Source organism: Cyprinus carpio, chromosome B8 (genome assembly GCF_018340385.1).
Source record: "Cyprinus carpio isolate SPL01 chromosome B8, ASM1834038v1, whole genome shotgun sequence".
NCBI lineage: Eukaryota > Metazoa > Chordata > Actinopteri > Cypriniformes > Cyprinidae > Cyprinus > Cyprinus carpio.
This window is the reverse complement of record NC_056604.1, coordinates 24,596,900-24,616,494: the sequence shown is the minus strand read 5'-3', so window position 1 is coordinate 24,616,494 and position 19,595 is coordinate 24,596,900. Positions and strand designations below refer to the sequence as shown.

At 37.6% G+C, this 19,595-nt stretch overlaps 2 protein-coding genes across 5 annotated transcripts in view; both read left to right on the top strand.

Moving 5' to 3' along the window:
* Positions 1 to 8,932, top strand: part of LOC109087811 (calcineurin-binding protein cabin-1) — a 91,413-nt gene extending 82,481 nt beyond the window's left edge. For all 4 annotated transcript variants that reach the window (XM_042730214.1, XM_042730212.1, XM_042730215.1 and 1 more), the window contains 4 exons: positions 3,105 to 3,390; positions 5,370 to 5,525; positions 6,087 to 6,271; positions 6,447 to 8,932. In XM_042730214.1, coding sequence (XP_042586148.1) covers positions 3,105 to 3,390; positions 5,370 to 5,525; positions 6,087 to 6,271; positions 6,447 to 6,590 — 771 coding nt within the window. In that variant the 3' untranslated portion in view covers positions 6,591 to 8,932. The remainder of the gene's footprint in view (positions 1 to 3,104; positions 3,391 to 5,369; positions 5,526 to 6,086; positions 6,272 to 6,446) is intronic.
* A 6,702-nt stretch (positions 8,933 to 15,634) lies between these two features.
* LOC109113455 (T-box-containing protein TBX6L-like) lies at positions 15,635 to 19,215 on the top strand. The gene is made up of 9 exons (XM_019126251.2): positions 15,635 to 15,865; positions 16,025 to 16,181; positions 16,320 to 16,422; positions 16,821 to 16,985; positions 17,067 to 17,213; positions 17,437 to 17,507; positions 17,732 to 17,817; positions 17,989 to 18,202; positions 18,286 to 19,215. Exons 1-9 carry the CDS (start codon positions 15,850 to 15,852, stop codon positions 18,740 to 18,742), a joined length of 1,416 nt encoding a protein of 471 aa, XP_018981796.1. The 5' UTR covers positions 15,635 to 15,849; the 3' UTR covers positions 18,743 to 19,215.
* Positions 19,216 to 19,595: the final 380 nt, after the last annotated feature.

The window sequence follows — 19,595 nt, the reverse complement described above, 5'->3', positions numbered from 1 at the left end:
CAATAGCGCGACCTATAATATTTCGACAAAGTGCCCCTCAAGCTATGTTTCATGTATGAAATTCGGTAGACACATGTAACACACCAGTACCTACAAAAAAGTCCCCCTGGTATGAAGTCCGAAACCCAACTGAAAGTCTGTTATTTTTTATTTTCTTGGCAAGTTTTGTGCCGTTTTTGCCATTTTCAGGCGTTGTATTTAAGCGAACTCCTCCTAGAGATTTCAACAGATCAACACCAAATTTTGTCAGTGTAATCTAAAGGCCTTTATGACGTTAAATCACGATATGAGTAGTTTTATTTCACGTTAAGACCTTTTAATAAGGTCTTTATGATATCAACATTTTTGATACCATAGAAATTTCAGCATTCTTGTCACCAGTGACAATATCGCAAAAAAAGCTAATACTAGGCTAAATTAAAAAAATAAATAAAAATAAATAAATAAAAACAAGCTCACTGAAGACAATTAAACAGACAAGTAAATAAATAAGAAACTAATTACAAACAATAGGACAAAAAGCTACAGTAGATAAAAAAATGCTACATACATTATATAAAGTAATCAAATGTATAAAAACAATGCATATTCTTCACTGTGTAAATTAAATATATATTTCTTCTTATTAAAGTTATAAAAGTGATTTAGTCTAGAGCAGTGAGAGATTTTCTCTCTTTTGTTGTTTTGTTTAACATGAATGACAGACAGTAGGAACATTAGACTGCTGTCACTTTAAGAGCTGCCCGGATCTAATATATTGTTACACGTTTTCTTTCTCAGCCATTTGCTTTCAGTTAAGCCCTAAATTATTTAATAATTGCAAAGACGGGCATTTTGACATACAAGTGTGTGTACTTAACCGTTCAAGGCCTATAACGTAGCAAACAATAACTCTCCATGAGCACCGTCTTCACTTGTGTGCACCTCTCTGACAGCGCCCAGAAACAGTCTCTGTCTTTCAGTCTTCTCTTTCACTGCTGATTGCGCTTCAACAGCTTAAAATCACTTGATTTTAATCCGCAATGCTTAAAAACACCTGCAAACGATAAGTTTTCATGACCACGTAGCACAGCGACGTCACGTGAGTGTGTAACCGTGATGGAGATAATAGTCGAAAATCTTTTAAACTAATTTCTACCAGTTAATCATGTATACCAGTATATCGCCCACCTCTAGTATGATGCTAATGTAGTTATTGTTCCTAAAGTGGTGGTTGACTGCTTTTTCTCTAGACTGTCTAACATGTGTTAATGCTTCGTTTAAAAATAAAAAATAAAATATTATTTTGCACATAATTTACCTTTATTCTACACCTCTGTCCCTGCTCCTTTGAATGCTCGGATGATTTCCTGGTTTTATAAAACCCCTCGCTCAGAAATAAGCAATGGGCTCAGTTTGGTTAGCTGGCCCAGTGTGTTGTGATTCGCTAAACTGCCTGGTGACGTCCAGAAACATCACTCCTCTCACCTCAGCAGCATGTGCTCCGGTGTTGAATTGTAAACAATGGCGTCGTCAATATTGCTTATCAATTTGAGCCCGATTGAGACCCAGAGAATATTAGAGGATCACACAGAACCTGTGCAAGCACGGCTCACACAGGATGTTTCAGATTGGTATGTTTCTTTGTTTGTTGTTGTCTCACACTTTTAGATGCGCTGTTATTTGTAAATGCTACTGCTTATGTTAGCTTCTAATATACGGTTTTATCCTGATTAAAGCTGTAATATGGCAGAATACATGATTGCGTTGTAGCATTTTTTATAATGAAAAGAAGTGTTTGCCAGCAAGTATTGCCAGTATTACCATCTTAAAACGCCCTAGCAACCACCCAGATCACCTTAGCAACCTTTTTTTGTTCTAATTTCACACATACAAGCACCACTCATATATTCTTATGAAGAAAAGTTTAGTTCTTTCTTTTATCATGTGCTGCAGCTTCATAAGCTTCCATCCTTCCTACTAGAAGTTTTACTGAACATTGGTGCACAGAACCAAGATGTGTTCTGCACCGGCCCAACACTTCTGAGAGAGACGGAGCGAGGCTCTGCGGAAAGAGAGAGTGCGCGGTCGTTTGATCAGCTATTGGCTGCGGTTTGGCTTTGTTGCTATGGCAACAGCTGGTTCTGTTGTGGTGTAGTTTGTTTGTGGAGCCGTGAGCGTGTCCCTGAGTGCTTCTCACACACACAGGACCCAGAGCTGTTTAGTGTGTTTGCCCGTTCGCTTGCTTTTTCTGCCGAGCATCTACTGAATCGTCCATCTTGAGAGAGGGACCTTGGCAGGGCAAAACGAAACCCTAGTTCACAGGTAGGCCTCACAGATGCAGCTGATTGGATGTTTAAGTTTGTTGCATGAGCTTTTGATTGGTTATTTGCTCAACAAGTGTGTTTCCTGCTCGTTGATTGGCTGTTTTAGTGGCTGTATTGCTGTTGTACTAATTCTACAAGTTAAAATGCCGCTTGTTGAATGTTATTTGGTTTATAATAGTTTATTTAAAACTGCAGTATGCAACAGCATGACCTCATTACATGTTTATAATTTAACAAGTTAGCATCTCAGAAATTCAGTACCGTTTAAAAGTTTGGGGGCCAGTACAAACATTTTTTTAAAAGAAATTAATTTTTTTTATTCAGCATTTTTGCAAGTTGTGAGAGTAAATGCTTCTAATGTGACACTAAATACTTTTATAATGTTTCAAAAGATTTTTATTTCAAAGAAATGCCGTTTTGTTTTTTATTTACCAAAGAATCCTGAAAAAAAGGTATCACAGTTTCACAGATAATAATCAGAAATGTTTCTTGAGCAGCTAATCAGCATATTAGACTGATTCCTGAAGGATCATGTGACACTGAAGACTGCAGTAATGATGCTGAAAATTCAGCTTTACATCACAGAAATAAATGACATTTTAAAATATATTTAAACAGAAAACTGTTATTTCATAATGGTTGTTTATAATAAGTTGTGCAAGAAGGTCATCACCTTATTTCAATCTTTGTTTCTCTTACTGTTACTCACTTGCTCTCACTTTTTCTTTGGCTCCATTTAAGTATCGAAAGAGATGATGTCAGCTCATGGCACTGTTTTCTGTCCCATCTGTCTCTCAGAGCTCCAGTGATGCACCCAGCACTCCCAAGTTTAGTAAAGACCAGCGAGACTTCTTCTTCCCAGCATCGTTCTCCACCCCGTGCCTCCACACTCAAACATATCCAGCACCAGCGCAGGACGGGGAGGCCAAGCTGAACAAGACCCCTCGACCGCTTCTCGTACAGCCGCAGACACACAGCACTCCAACACAGATCTACTGCCCGCCCTCCAGCCAACCCGACCAATCACAACAGAGAAAGACGCCTTGCCAGCCAATAGCAAGCATGGCCTTCTTGCCTCACACAGGTACGACATAAAGGCTTTCTTGTTTGCTTTTAAATTACTGAAATCATTTTGAAAGTGACTCCTAAATAAATCTGCTTAGCATACTACGTAGCATACTATTCACTGCATACTGTGCAATATATAATTCGTATACTTGCTAGTACAGCATGACTTAGTGAGTGTACAGGTTTAAATTAGTGCACTTATCAGCTGTCCAGTTATTATCAGTGGAAGAAATTAATTATTTTATTCGACAAGGGTGCATTAAATTGACCAAAAGTAACAGTGAGAGCTTTTAGAATTTTATTTCAAATCAATCTTTTAAACTTTCTGTTCATCAAAGAACCCTGAAAAAAATAATAATCTATCAGGGTTTCCACAAAAATATTAAGCAACACAACTGTTTTGAACACTGATGATGTTATGATATGTTTCTTGGGCGTCAAAACAGCATATTAGAATGATTTCTGAAGGATCATGTGACACTGAAGACTGGAGTAATGATGCTGGAAATTATAGATCACAGAAATAAATTATATTTTAAAATAGATCATTAATAAATCATTACAAATTAATTTAATTTGTAATGATATTTCACAGTATTACTGATTGTACTGTATTTCTAATCAAATAAATGCAGCTTGGAGGCTTTTTCCAAAAAAATTACTTTACTGACCCCAAACCTTTGGTAAACATGGTTATTCTGCATTTTTATTTCAATTTTGTAGACTAATCATAGAAAGAGAATATGAATATATCATACATCAAAGAATAATAAAAAAAAAACGGTAATTAATCACACTTGAAAGGTCGAGTTGAGTGCATTGCATTGTGGGATACATTATTCCATGAAGTTTGCTCTGTTGTATACTAGACATTTTGGCAAAGGGTAGCAGGTCATGTAGGTATAGTTTGCATACTGAAAAGTTGCAGGCTATGCGCAGTACACTGCATACTAAATAAAAGTAGTATGGTAGTTTATTATTTTGAATTCGAACACACCCGTTTTAGTAGATGCTGCTTTGGCTTTGACGGTTTCCACATGTGTCCAGCAGAGGGCGTGTTTGTTCGTGAAATTAAACATTCTGTTTATGATTTATACTTTATGTAACCACTGCATGCTAAGGATCAACATGCAGCTTCTTACTTCAACAAAACTCTCATTACTAATACAGCTTGTTGAGTCTGTCTCATTTCTTCCTCTATGATACACACGCAGAAAGACTGTTCGCTGCGTCTCGTTTAGGCAGATGTGTTCTTTGCTTCATACTTCGTTGCTAAGGAAACAGGGATGAAGCGCCCAAGTACATGATTGTGTTTTAAGTGTGCATGTATACAGCAGAAAGGCTCTGTGTGTGTCCTTGAGGCCAAATGAAAGTGCATGCACTGCTACATAAACACATTTGTGTCGGTCAGCTCAGTCTTTGAAATGCAGTCACAGTTTGCACCATATTAAACCTCGTCAAAAATTAATTTACCTCATGAGCAGTTATGTCAAATGACATTAACATGCGCAGTCATCCTAAACATACTTAGATTATAGGCTCTGTATTATTGTTTACAGTCAGTGGACACATTTTATTCCAACACTTTAGTGAAGACTGAAAAATAAATGCAGATATTAAAGTCAATAACTCATCAGAAAAAAGCTTAATAAATAAAATATAGTTATTAGAAAATGGATAAACATTAAAAATTTAATTTGCAACTAACTGAAAGAAATTTAAGCGAAAAACGAAAATAAATAAAACTGAAATATTAAGCTAAATGGAAATATAAAAAAAATGTAAAAAGCAAAGAACAAATTTAATCAAACTGAACTGCAAATTTAAAAACAAGTGTTAATTCAAAATACTAATAAATGCTGTAATAGTATATAAAAACTGAAATAACACTAATATGCATTATGTATTTGATGCATTAATACAGAATTCAGTTGATGTTGGGTCTGAATGATCTGTTTATTAATGGCACGTGTCTCTGTGTGTTTGTGTCTGCAGAGGACCGAGAGGAGCCGGTTACTGAGGGTCTGCTGTACCGCCAGCAGGAGTCCCATCTGTGCCAGCAGATGAAGATGGCCACCGTCTCTCAGATTCCCAGCACACAGGAGTGGGCCGCTCACGAGCCCCCGTCCTGCTCAACACACACCAGCACAGGTAACGTCTGCTCACCACTGAGAGGTTTTAAAACAGCTGATATTTTATCCTGCAAGGATGCATCAACTTGTTCAAAAGTGACAGCTATAAAAACTTTTATAGTGTTACAAAATGCTGCTCTTGTGAATAAAAATATAAAGCAGCACAACTGTTATCAGCATTGAGAATAATAAGAAATGTTTTTGAGCAGCACATCAGCATTTTATACCGATCTCTGAAGGATCATGTGGCACTGAACACTGGAGAACTGATGCTTTGCATTACAGGAATAAACTACATTTGAATATATATATATTCAAATAGAAACCAGTTATTTTAAATTGTAATAGAATTTCACACTATTGCTGTTTTTACTGTATTTGTGATCAAATAAATGCAACTTTATGAGCATGAGATTTTTCAAAAACCAACCTCAAACTTTTAAACATTAGTGTAATTAATTAATATATTATTATAAATATACATATAACACCTATTCATTCTTGACTTTAATTACCCACATTTTTAGAATGACAATAAAGTCATCTAAACTAAAAATGAATTGTCAATGATTGTTTCCAGAAAGTGACGAGTCAAAGCAGGCAGATGCGAGTCGCATCCGGTCCAGAATTCCTCCCAACATGCCCAAACTGGTGATCCCCTCCACAGTCACTAAATTCCCCCCAGAGATAACAGTCACGCCCCCCACGCCCACCCTGCTCTCCCCGAAGGGTAGCATCTCTGAGGAGACCAAACAAAAACTCAAGGTTGGTGTTCTTGTGTCGCTGATATTCGTTCCTATTTCAAAGGAAAGCAGATAAGCCCTTCGCAATATACAGATACAGTGTCTCAAAACATATTTGGAATGTGGTATTTTAAACTATTTCCGGGGACACCGTATTTCATCAGATGCTCCTTCTCTTTGTCTGGTTTTCCCATCAGAATGTGATCCTGTCCTCTCAGTCGGCAGCTAACGTGAAGAAAGACACTCTCGCTCAGCCTGCTTTAGAGGTGCAAGAGACATCGAGTCAGGAATCCTCTCTGGAAAGCGAGTCGGATGAAGAAGATGACTACATGGACATTTGAACGGTCAAGCTTTGCTCTCAAGCGGAGCTCGGAAGTGAAATCTCCTTATTTAATTGTTTAGCTGTAGCTAATCGTTGCTGGTTTTTCAATAGCGTGTTTTCTCCACTGAATGCACGTTTTTCATCAAAAGGGCTTTTTCCTACCCTGGCACTTGTGTCCTGTTGGTTTGCTCCTCTGCTGCTAAGTTTTTTTGTTGTGCACGATCCTGCAAAGTGCCATTTGTACTCAAACCGACGCTCACACAGTGGAATCATGTACAAAAGTCAGTACAAAATCATTTCCTAAAGGATGGATTATGTAATATTGACAGTTTGTGTAATGCAGTTTACGCACTCAGAGTTTCCTGGGCATTAAATCCATCACGGTGTTGTTTACAGATTTTAGAGGAAGTAAACTGTGCTTGACGTTTGGTAAAAAAAAAAAAAAAACATGATTCATATCACTACCAAGTTTCAATGGGATTGTTACCAATGTGGAGACATCAGCATGCAAACATGATGTTTTTTTTTTTTTTTTTTTTTTTACAGCCGTGTGTACAGGACATGTATCTCTGTTTTCCTGCTTATGTGTTTGTGCGTGTGCTTCGACTTCTTTTCAAACAGCGTGCATGGAGCATCACGTTTGATCGGTTGTCCATGCTTCAGCTACTGGCTTTTTAAAGGGGAGTTCTACAAATGTATGATTCTTCACAGCACCACAAGATTTCAGTTACTGTGTTGGTGATCTATTGGTTGTAAAAACAAATGCATCACATTTTGGAGTATTTAAGCCACCACAAGTTCCATTTGAGTTGTGTTACTGTTACTGTCTCGCATTTTTGACATGATTTCGTGTTTTCATTTGTAGTTTTATTACATTTCCATTTGAGGATCATAAACAACAGTAAAGTATGCCAGTTTTATCACCAGCACTTAGAAGATGTGACTATTATTCATATCACAATTGAAATAAGAATGTGATCGAACTAGCTACAGAAGAATTGATTTAATGTTTTGTTTTCAAGATTATGCCAAGAAGTATAAATTACAAATTTTAGAAATAAGATGCAAAGGCCTAAAAATGGTGCTGATCCCTTATTTTTGGCTTTTTAAAATAATCTTTAAATGGGAAGTTCACCCAAAAACGGCAGTTTGTTTATCATTTACTATGCTCATATTGTTGCAAACACATATTTTTGTTTTCTTCTGTGGAACACAAAAGGAGAAATTTAATGGAACGTTCACGCTCTTTTCCATACAATTAAAGTGGACGGAGACCAGAGGGTGTCATGGTCCAAAAATGACAAAAAGCACAAAAAAATAGTCCATATAACTTGTGCATCATATTCCAAGGCATTTTTTTGCATGAGGAACAGACTGAAATGTAAGCAATTTAATTTCTCCTCTGCTGCCGCTCTCAAATCTCATTGACGTTTGTGTTTATTCCAATATGGTACATCAAACAGATTTTCAGTGAATAATGAATTACATTTTGGACTTTTCTTTAATTAAGACTATTAAATGCCTTTGAAGTCTTGAAATATTGCACACAAACCATATGGAATGTGTTTATGGTGCTTTTTTTGGAGCCTTTGGTCACCATTCACTTTCATTGTATGGAAAAGAGCAGCATGAACATCCTACCAAACATCTCCTTTTGGAGTTTGTATTGACAAGATAGTAAGAAAATGAAGACAGAAACTTACTTTTTGGGTAAATTTTCCCTTTAACCAAAGAGAAGTGCCCAAATGTTAGTTGTATTGAGGTTATGTTCTTGATTTGTGGGATTTTGTTTCAATTTGGAGTAGCACTGCTTTCTCTTGGAGCATTACATTGGTGATTTTCTCGTGACGTGTCTGTATGTGGACGTCGCTCATGGTGGTGCTGGTCGTGTTTCCCCACCAGATCATTTCCAGTTCTGTTCTAAAGAAAAATTTAGACTGAGGAATGTTTTTTACCGAACGTTTTCTACTTGTAGACGGATAAATAGCCACCAGTATTTTTTTGAGTGCAGAATTTTTCAATATAAGTAGAAAAGACTTTGAAGGGATGAAATGTATCGATGCACTGGGCATGTGTGACCAAAACTACCTGTAAACAGATAAAGAGATGCTTCTATTTTTTCCTCTTTGTAAAATAATATTTTGTTTGTTGTTGTCTTTTGTATGCTGTCACTATGCTTGTGTTAAGAATGTAAGTGGATATATGCTCTGGTCTCTAGAGATGGGAGGTTTTCTGTGCTCTTTGGAGATTTATGGGGTATTGCTGTCCTCAGGCTTTTTTCTGAGAAGGTTGATATTTCTGACTTGCTGCATTGATGATATCACAAAACCAAAAATAAACTTTCAACATTTTTACCTGATCTTTGTTGTTTGGTTATTTTTTGAGATTGCAAAGACATTATGAAATCTAAATCAGAGTTTTGAGCTAATGCTAGTGTACACTTAAAGTCAGTTCACCCTATTTTGTGAGTGCATGATGTTGATATTCTAAAATATGCATCATGTATTAGTTTCATTACCACAAGTTACCCATTCATGGATGATCGTGTGTATACACATGCATGCAGTTTCTATAAAATCCCTCCACTTTTTGACCTTTATTCCATAAAGGGAGTTATGAGAAATTATTTACCATCTCCTCAAAGTCGTCCTGTAATCCTCTTGGGCTGAAGACCACCCCGTCTTTTAGCCAGGCCATGTCAAAGGCCGAGTCCAGGCTGGTGTGAAGCCCTCAGACTCGAGGAAGGCCATTAAGCCCCATTAGCAGCTCCCAGAGGTTTCTTATGAAGTGCTGCCAATGTGTCATTTAGTCCCTTTGTCAGGCACACTACACTCTGGGTTTGTTTTCTTACATATGGGACCAAATGTGTGTCAGATCTTTTTTTTAAGGGATGTGGGGGTAGGTGGTGATTGTTTGCCTCCTGTGTGGATCTGCTGGCCTCCATCTGACTAAATACTTATGAGTCATAATGTATATTTGGACTTTGATCTAAATTAAGGCCAATATGTAGTTCTGTAGTTATGTTGGGTCATCGGTTGAGGCAGTTTAGATGAGCGCTGTAAGGAAACTGGCCTTTAGTTCAGGTGAATGAGCCAAGTGGCCTTGGGCTATTTCTTGTAGTAAATGCTCAAATGTACTCAAAGACTTGTCCTGACATGTTGATGGCATTTTAATCATATGCTAAATATACTGGAATAACAAACAGCAACAAAATCTAAAACTAAAAAACTAAAATTGTTAATTGAAATAAAGCTGAACTAAAATTAAATATAAATACTGGATAAAAAGCTTCAACTTAAAACTTAAAAATAAGTTTAAGTACTACTAATAATAAAGCTGAATTGTAGTGTAAAAAAATTATTAATAAAATATATAAATATAGTATATTATTTATATACTATATTTATATATTTTATTACTTATTTTTATATTATTTATTTATATATATATATATATATATATATATATAGTATATATATATATATATATATATATATAAAACATACTATACCTATATAATAGTATATAAATAATACTAAAATATCACTACAGTAGGTATTTGAACTTGGTCAGACATATAGACCTTTGGAACTACAAATATTAAAATAATGTTTCCTTTAGAAATAATATTTTTTTTTAAAGATTTTTTAAAATTATCGAAATATAAAATTAAAGATATAAAAATAAAATCCTGGATATTTACATTTATTAGGCAGATGTTGTTATCCAAAGCTACTTGAATTGCATTTAAGGTCTACATTTTTGCATGCCATTCATGATTTTAAAACCAAAGAACCTTCTCCAGTGAGCAAGAACAACTGTGAAAAAAATCATTGAAATTCATGGAACAAACTCTATGGGAAATCTGTAAAAGCATGCAATGCCAGTTCAGTATGATTGTGGCATTCATTTACTCTAGCCTTATTGCATTTCTGCACTTTTTGAAACCCCAGTTATCATCCAGAAATCATCCAGTTTAACGTCCTCGTCGTCCCCCCTGACGGCTGTACCTGAGCACTTAAAGTGGCCAGTTAGAGCATCAAAAGGGAAGATTGCATAGCTAATGCAGTGAAAGGTGTGAGATTTCTCGTCTGCCCATAGCGGGGGGCTCTTTATAGACCCCACAGCCGTCTGATCCCAGCCCAGAGCGCCTGTGTATTGGCAGCTGTTAAGCTATTGAGTGACGATATGTCCACACAAGGTGCAGCAAATGGCAGAGGTGCCTAACACCTCCTGACTTTAGTGTCTGCGATACGGGATGAGTGCAGAGCAGAGTTGGAGGAAGAAGAGATTTAAGACATGCTGAGTATCCGACCGAGTGACAGTCTTTGATTCTTTCCAGAATGTCCTGCAAATTGAAACGCTTCGACTCTCGGATAAAGAAACCTCTCTGGGATATTATGTGACTGACTTGGCGTAGTAAGAAAACACAATTTCTTCGTTCTCGTGAGCCAAAATGCAGCAATAAGCAGAAAGAAAGCATGTGTTGTGGTCTTGGCCATGACATTGCCATTTCCTCCAGTGTGTCCTTTCTGACCTTTCCGTCCTTTCGTTCTTTCTCTCTCTCTCACCCAAACTGTCACCCGTCCTAAAAACCAGCAGCCAAACTGGTTTGAGATCAGCTGCTGGAGTCCCAGAGCAAACACATGAAGCCCAGCTTGAGTGTGGGACGTCCCAGCGGGACTCTCTTGATCCCTGTGGGGTCTACAGTAGGAAGCCCTCTGTAACGTTTAGACACGACACTTCACGGAACCATACATTTCCTCTAAAGAGCAGCCATGTGTTTTCAGTTACACATTAATGATGTTTTAACCTGATCAAAGAGGATATGGATCATTTTATGATGCGCTTCACTCATTTGGAGGGTTAAGCAAAAGTCAGTGAGGTAAAGTTTGAACTTTTGCAGCTCACGTTTGCTGTGTCAATATAGCATGAAGATCTGACCCTAAACCTAACCATCAGTGGACCAGAGGCAGATCCTAATTGTACAAAATTCATACAAATTAGCAGCTGAAAGCAGCTGATTTTATAGTCATTTGACAGTGGAATATACTGTAGTTATTTATGGACTGATTGTCAACCACGTTCACTACGAGTCAAGTTTATCCATCTTAAACAATGTCTATGATTTAAAACGCATTACTTTAGATCAATGATAATGTTGTGGTGACAGATTTGTTCCTGTGTTCTCACAAGTACAAATGACTGTTCTATCCAAACAGTTTAAACTGAAATGGTTGTTGATGGCTATTAAAACTCAACTAGCGTAATTTATTGGCTTGTATCAAGGAAAGTTGTAAGTTTTGATAATCTACAAAAAGGACTTTTTACTTTGGAAATCTAAAGGTTTCTAAGAGGTAAAAGCATGATTTTGACTTTAAAATGAAACTGGGTTGAAAGTGCATGATTCAATTTCAATAGTACTTGAATGAAGTGCAAATTCACAGAAATATGTAATTGAATTTAATTACTGAATACTGTAGTTACTTGAGTCATTTACACCAACGACAAACCTAATCTAGTGTAAAGTGTCTGAAATGTTTCACTCTGATCATACATAATGATAATTAGCACGAGTGCTAATATAAGCATGTCACAGGTGGATTACGTTTAGGAAACTATACGTTAGTCTTGCAGCAATGTGTGTGTAATCTCAGAGGAGTGAGGAGAGCCACGCGCCATGTGTGAATCATACTGACCAGTATCAGGTGAAGGAAACGAAACCTGGCCATCACACCTTCATGATGGAACGATAGCTGAGCGTGTGTTTGGCTAATGTCTTCTGCCGTTTACTCCAGGCTTAGGCCTCGCAATGTTAATCTCCAGGTGTGAGGGATTTTCGATGCACTTCTTTACTTCGTATAGATGAATTTGAGTGTAAGACTGTAAGACACAGATCCTCCTAGACTACCTTATATTCCCAATCAATACAGTTCCAGCTTTTGAGGGCTTTTAGCTCATTAAAAAAACATCTCTGATTTAACCACTGCTTTAAGAACAAGTGTTTTAATCTTCTTTACTGCAGCCACTAAAAACAACAGTTAAAACAAGCTTTAGGTTCATTTGCCATTGATCAATAGGGAGAAATGCTCTCAAGACTGACTATGTGTTATAACACGTTTATTATACATTAATAGCTAATTTATTAATGTTTCCATGAACTGGAAGAAACATTATTATCATGTGTCTTTCTTTATATGCCATCTAATGTATAATAAATTAAAAATGGATTTTACATATGTGAAAAATGAGTCAACTGACATCCATCTCTTCCAGCGCCTATACATATTCACAGTAGGCATCAACAATACAACATTATGTCGTCATGCGAATGGTCTTAGCGATCATCTTTTATATGGCAGTATTTGTTCTCAAATGCTTCGGTCCGTTGAGAGTTCTTGCAAATGTAGGAAATGGTGGTGATTAAGAGTGTTTTGCTGGAGTTAGTGTTTAGCATGAGAAAGAGTTGTGCTAACAGTGCTGTATGCCAGGGTGGAGAAACAGAACAAACGGTGGATTGTGTTTTCTGATGACTAAAACATCAGAACCAGTCAATAGTCATTGGTTCTGCTTCTGTCTCATTCAATTCCTGTTTTTAAAACACTCTAAAGCAACTGCATATGTTTTGAATCAATCCTAAAGTGTTCCATCTGGGTCCTGTTTGGATTGAAATCAGCTAAGAATTATGTAAGGTAAGGTCCTACCTGGAAAAACAGCATTTAATTTCCAAGTATTAATATTTATTTCCTTATATTAATATTAAAACACTAATATTCCAAATATCTTTATTTGGTTTGTCCCCCTTTCACTGTAAAGGCAGCAGCAGTTGAGATACTTGAATTCACATGATCAATGTTACAAATTTACCTAGACATATTGCAGAATTTTTTATATTTTTAATTCATTTTATGTCATAAGTTTTCTTATTCATCATCATTTTAATTTTAAGAATCATAAAACTTTCTTTTCATTTTTAAATGGGAAAGAATCCCGGATTTTTATGACCGGACATGGTCAATGTCACAAAACTGCCTAGAAATATCACAGAATCTTTCATATTTTTAAAAACAGTTTTCTTTTTGTCATAACTTTAATTTAAAAAATCTTAAACTTTTCCTTGAATTTTTAAATGAGAAAGAATTTTAGATTTTTAGTGAAGTCTCTGTTGAGTTCACAAGATCAGTGTCACAAATTAACCAAGAAATAGTGCAGAATCTTTAATATTTCTAATTTATGATAAGTCATGGATTTTATTATTTGTCGTAACTTTAATAAAAAAAAATAATAAAAAAAACCTTTTCATTTTTAAATCGGAAAGAATCCCAGATTTTTTCTCTATTTGACCCCTTTGTATAATCTTTAAGCTTTCAACTTCTCCCATTTCCCCATAACTTCCAGTACTCTCCACTATTTATAGTTATGGATACATAACAATGCCTGATCTTCAGGAAACTCTCCCTATTCTAAAAAAAAAAAAAAAAAAAAAAAAAAAAAAAAAAAAAAAGCCGAAAGCAGCGGTGAGTGGTGCTAACAGGCTGTGAACCACTAAAACATTCCCATTTCTTTTGGATCCATCTTTCTTTTTTCCTGTCTCTCTTTATGTATCTCTGCATGAATAGAAAGCCTGCTGCCTTCAGAGAGCATTTCTTCCTAATGAGATTAACCATCAAGGAATGGTCATGTCTAGACACCCTGAATACACAACCCTTTCCTCCCACCACACACACATCCACAGGCTCATTCTCAGGTAAACCTCACCTGTAGATTTGCCCCAGGGTTTGCTTTCTGCCATAACTCCATAATGACTTTATGTGGTGCACTTTCACAGAGACATTCAGTGAGATGATTCAGTCACAATCATGTTCTTGATATCCCATCATTTATTTTGGAAATCTCTCAAAACAATTTGTTTTTGAAACATTAAAACATACAAAAAGTCATCAAACATTCTCTATAAAGGTTCCTTATTGGCATCTATGGTTCAAAAAAGAACCTTTAACATCCATGGAATGTTTCCATTCCATTACTTTATAATATTCTTCACACAGAGAAAATGGTTCTTTTAAGAACTGTTCACTGAAGGGTTGTTTTGTTTCTTCTGTGGCACTGCTGGTGCCAAAACTTTCTGAAACTTTATTTTTAAGAGTGTAAAATCAATCCCCTGAAAACAAAGGTTCAAATAAGTACCAAAAAGGATTTTACAGCATGCCTTAGCAGAATGTTTAAAGTTTCATAATTCTATAAAAAACATCTGTATTTATTTTCTCTCTTTTAAAAGATGATTCCTAAAACCAAAAGTCAGATCTGATATTTTCAATACAATATCAAGAATATTTGAATCTTTAAAGAACCATTTAGCCACTCTGAATCGCAAATACTGATTCATGGTAAGAAAAGTGTTTCTCAGGGCTTCAAAAAAATGATAAGAAGCTTATGATGTAAGCTTCTTCTTGATGTAAGATGAATATTAACACTGCAGATGTGTGTAACCCAAAGCCTAAAGTTGTGAAAGCATTTCCATTAAAATTCAATGTGAAGGCCAAGATTGGACCATATGAAAAGAAAAAAGTTCACAAGAGCCTCATGCTCTAGTGACAACTTCAGTTGCATTTCAAATTATTTGCCATGGTCTGACATGATATATGTCTTAAAATCAGGACTTGGGGTCTGTAGCGTCAGTGAGAATTAGTGGATGGATATGTGTGTGTGAATTAGTAAACATGAGCACTGAGTGTGTCAGTTTATGTTTGTGTGAAGGGGTCAATGCTGGCAATTAGAAGGTGAAGTCACATTAGCTGAATTAATGAAGGGAATTTTGTGCTTGATTTGCCATCCTGTATGCTTTGGGCCTGTACGTATTTGCTTAAAAGTCCTTTAAGCAGTTCATAAAGACATGTTTCCTCTGCTTGTCCCTTTCCTGTTGGGACTCTATCAAGGCTCTGCTAACTCTCTTTGATTCTTCCCATCAGCCAATGAGATCATGACATTGACTCATCACCGTGTCACTTCAAAGGCTGGGAATGGGGGTCCAAGCCCCACCCACATCCAGATCCCACTTAAAGGTGAGGGACACCTCCTCTGCATCTGTGGCAGAAGCAAAAGACAGACACAACACACTGAACCCCTTCATTCTTGGACTTAACATTGGAATTAACTCAAGCCCTTTGAGTTCTCATGGAGAACTTGTATTTTTAATTGAAACATCTAGATACTGCTCCTTCAGATCTTTTGGTCCGTCTCATTTTCTTCTGGAGGACATCTTTTGAGTAGCCTAAATAATGCAGGCTATCAGAGGTGAGTACTTGTTTTAACTCTAATGCAACTTGAGGGCTCTTATTCTTGGTGTGCAACATTTATTTACAGACTTGGTTTCAATGATAACTCGTTTTGCACTGAATGAAATTCCATTGAATGCCATTGACCGAAAATCTCAAATATTCCATCTTTCCTCAGACCTCAAGCACAATTTCAGTCTCCCTCCTCCACCTTCCATGGCTGGAGCCGGTGATTCCTATCACCAGGGCAACATCCGAATGACTCTGGAGGATCCGGAGCTGTGGAGATCCTTCCATGAGATCGGCACTGAGATGATCATCACCAAACCTGGCAGGTCTGTCACAGAACAAGCTACAACTTAATCTGTCGACAAGTTTTAGATCAGCTCAACTCTGTAATAAACTGACCTTAAATGTATGTCGGAGACTTCAATTCTTGGAGCTTAACTTGCTTTTGTATGCTTATATTACAGGAGGATGTTTCCACACTGCAAAATCAACTTGTCTGGATTGGTGCCATATGCGAAGTACATCTTACTAGTGGACATGGTCCCAGAAGATGGTCTGAGATATAAGGTTAGAACCAAAACCTCATCTAATGCTCATATATCACAAGCATTAAAGTCTTATCCATTTGAATGCTCTGGTCGCAGGCTAGTCTAGACGATTAGAGTCCTATTGAAATGAATAGCTGTTGAATTGGGAATCAGTCGTGAACGGCTGGAGAGTTGGGGGCGTTGTCACATGTGTCTCCCCAGAACGTTCTCACCACTGATTGCGCTCCTCAACATCAAAGAGCCCCAACTCTTCCTGTTTTTACAGAGCCCACTGGGGGGTTTTGCCCCGACACACACTCTCGTTCACACATACTCTCACACCCCAGCACCCCCTGCACCTTATGTCATGGCCACTCTAGAAACTCTAGTTCACTATTCTGTCTTCAGTTATTTAATGACATGCTTCTTCTTTCTCAGTGGAACAAGGACAAGTGGGAGGTCGCTGGTAAGTCTGAGCCTCAGCCGCCATACAGGACGTACCTTCACCCTGATTCTCCAGCACCCGGCAGCCACTGGATGAAACAGTCCGTGTCCTTCCTCAAGCTCAAGCTTACCAACAATGCCCTGGACCAACATGGACATGTAAGTGCCTGTTCTGATTCCTACATTTGTTTAATAGTGATCTGACTTTGATTTTAACCAGTGTCTGTCCTTTCGATTCAGATTATCCTTCACTCTATGCACCGCTACCATCCGCGTTTCCATATCGTCCAGGCTGATGATCTGTACAGCGTACGGTGGAGCGTCTTCCAAACCTTTACCTTCCCCGAGACATCCTTCACTGCTGTCACTGCATACCAGAACACAAAGGTAAGAGTTTTATAAAAATGTAATAAACAGCAACACACTGATTGACCACTATTCTTGAAATTGGGTGGGGACACATCCCCTTATCACCCCTTACCTTAACCCTTATAATGATGTGTTAAGCATGTATATGTTCTTATGCATACATTTCGAAGTTGAAAAGATAATGGTATTTTTTTGGCATTAATTAGAACTGAGATTGGTGGTAACATGATTTCTCTCACAGATTACAAAGTTGAAAATCGACCACAACCCCTTCGCCAAAGGATTCAGAGATGAGGGCACAAACTCTAAAAGGTATGATTATCTTGATGTTATTTTTATTTTCATGACCCGTTGCTCTAAAAACTAACTTAAAAATGCCAAAAGGCCATTCAAAAATAAAATCATAAAGACCAAACTTTTTTATTTGTATTTTTTAAAACCTTATCATTAAAAAATGTATTCTATATTTTAGAATTCCAATAAGTTCAATACATTTTGTTTACAGTTTTACATTGTTAACAATTTTCCTTTGACAGACGAGCAAATAGAAGTCTGGCTGATCCTGAAAGAGTTGCAAAGAAGATGAACTTGTCAAAAGATTCAGAACATGGAAGCCCACGAGGTAATGGTCTTTTCATTTCAGTTAATATCTTCATGTACGTACAGTATTTGTAGGCTTTTAACTAGCAGCCTGGGTTTAGTTGCCCTAGCTGACGAGTACAGATGTTTTTGTTTTTAATTAAAAATTCTCAAATAGTTGTTTTAATTGTCTCCTTGATATTTATCTCCTCAGATATCCAGCAGTCCTCATGTGAGGGTCTTGATGATGAACACGTGGGCCGTAAGGAGTCGGAGGTGAAGGCCGAGCGCTACTCCCCATGGAGAGGTGTGTCTGACCGGGACAACGGCCACGCTCTCCGTGCAGAGTCCCCTCTGAGCTCGGACCCTAGGGACATTTACAGCTCTGAGCAGCTCGTACCGGGACAAAACGCGTACCAGCCTTACAGGTACAGACTAATGACCTCAAACAAGACTAAGCTATTTTTCCCTTGGTCAGTGTCTCGATGTTAAATTCTCAATCTTTTCACAGATTTCATGAATATGGCAAGTCGCCCTCGCCGTCCTCCTCAAGTGTTGGCAGCAGCAGTGGATGTGGAAGCCGCTCCAGTTTTGAGTCCCGAGTGCCGGATGTTGCCACCGTGCCCGATCAAGACACCTCCAGCAAGCCCTCCGCCCCTGAGTTGGGCCTGCCTGCCTGCCCGCCACATCCCTCCGCGGGGCACCAGGACTACGCAGGGGTGCTGAACATGGCCATAGCCCAGGCCAAGCCAGGTATGCTGGGCCACCATCCTCTCTACACGCCCTACAGCACAGAACAGTCTCTGGGACAGTGGAGCGGGGCTGCGTCCACTCAATACCCTCCTCCTCCACCTCCCCATCACCACCTACCCGCCGAATACAGCACCCAGGCCGTCCATCACGGCTATCACCACGGAAATGTAGGGGACTGGAGCCAATACCCACTGTTCTCGTATTCGTGCTGGTGAGCGAGAGACGGGACGCTTTCTGAAGACTTGCACGTTGAGGTCTGGATCTTCAGATGATGGGGTACCTGCGAGTGCCAGATAAACACTGAGCGAAAGTGTAACGAGGAAGTGGCACTAACTAGAACGTTATTCAGGAGTCAAAATGCAAATAGAAAATAAAAACCCTGCTTCAGTTTAACTGAAAAAGTCTGTCTGCTGAGAAAAGACAGTGTGCTTGTCAACTGTGCTGCATTAAACGCATTTGGAAATGGACTTTTGATACCTTTTGACTTTAAAACTCATGCCTGCGTATCGAGGACCAAGAACGGACTGGTTTTCTTGGCTTTGTTGTTAAAATGTCTATTTATTCTGTGTTTGCTGCTACTTAATATTATTTTTGTTTAAAAAAGGGAATCGTGTAGTGTAAAATACTGTTTGGAAATGACAATGTTGTATGTCTGAAATTCAGAATGATCAGTAAATATCTTCAAAGATGCTGTGGTCATGGTCTTTTTCTTTTTCAAAGAAAGAAATAAGCAGCTAATACACTTATATGAATGAATCCAATGGGTCATAAAGAAGTTCAGTTCAAGAGGAAGTGAAGTAGACAGAAACATCTGCTATAAGAGTTAATGAGAGCACTTTGAAAGTCTGTGCGAGAAGGCTCATGGTAACTCAATATATTGATGTATATAAACATTCATATAAAAACAAGCATCACTAAATCAAATATCATTAATATAAGAAGTTAAAATTTGTAGAAATATATTTTTCAAACATTTTATTAGCATGATTGCACACAATGTTGCTAAATCTTTTAAAAATTAAAAAATTAAATAAGTCATGAAAATAAGCTCAACAAATAGAAACCAGT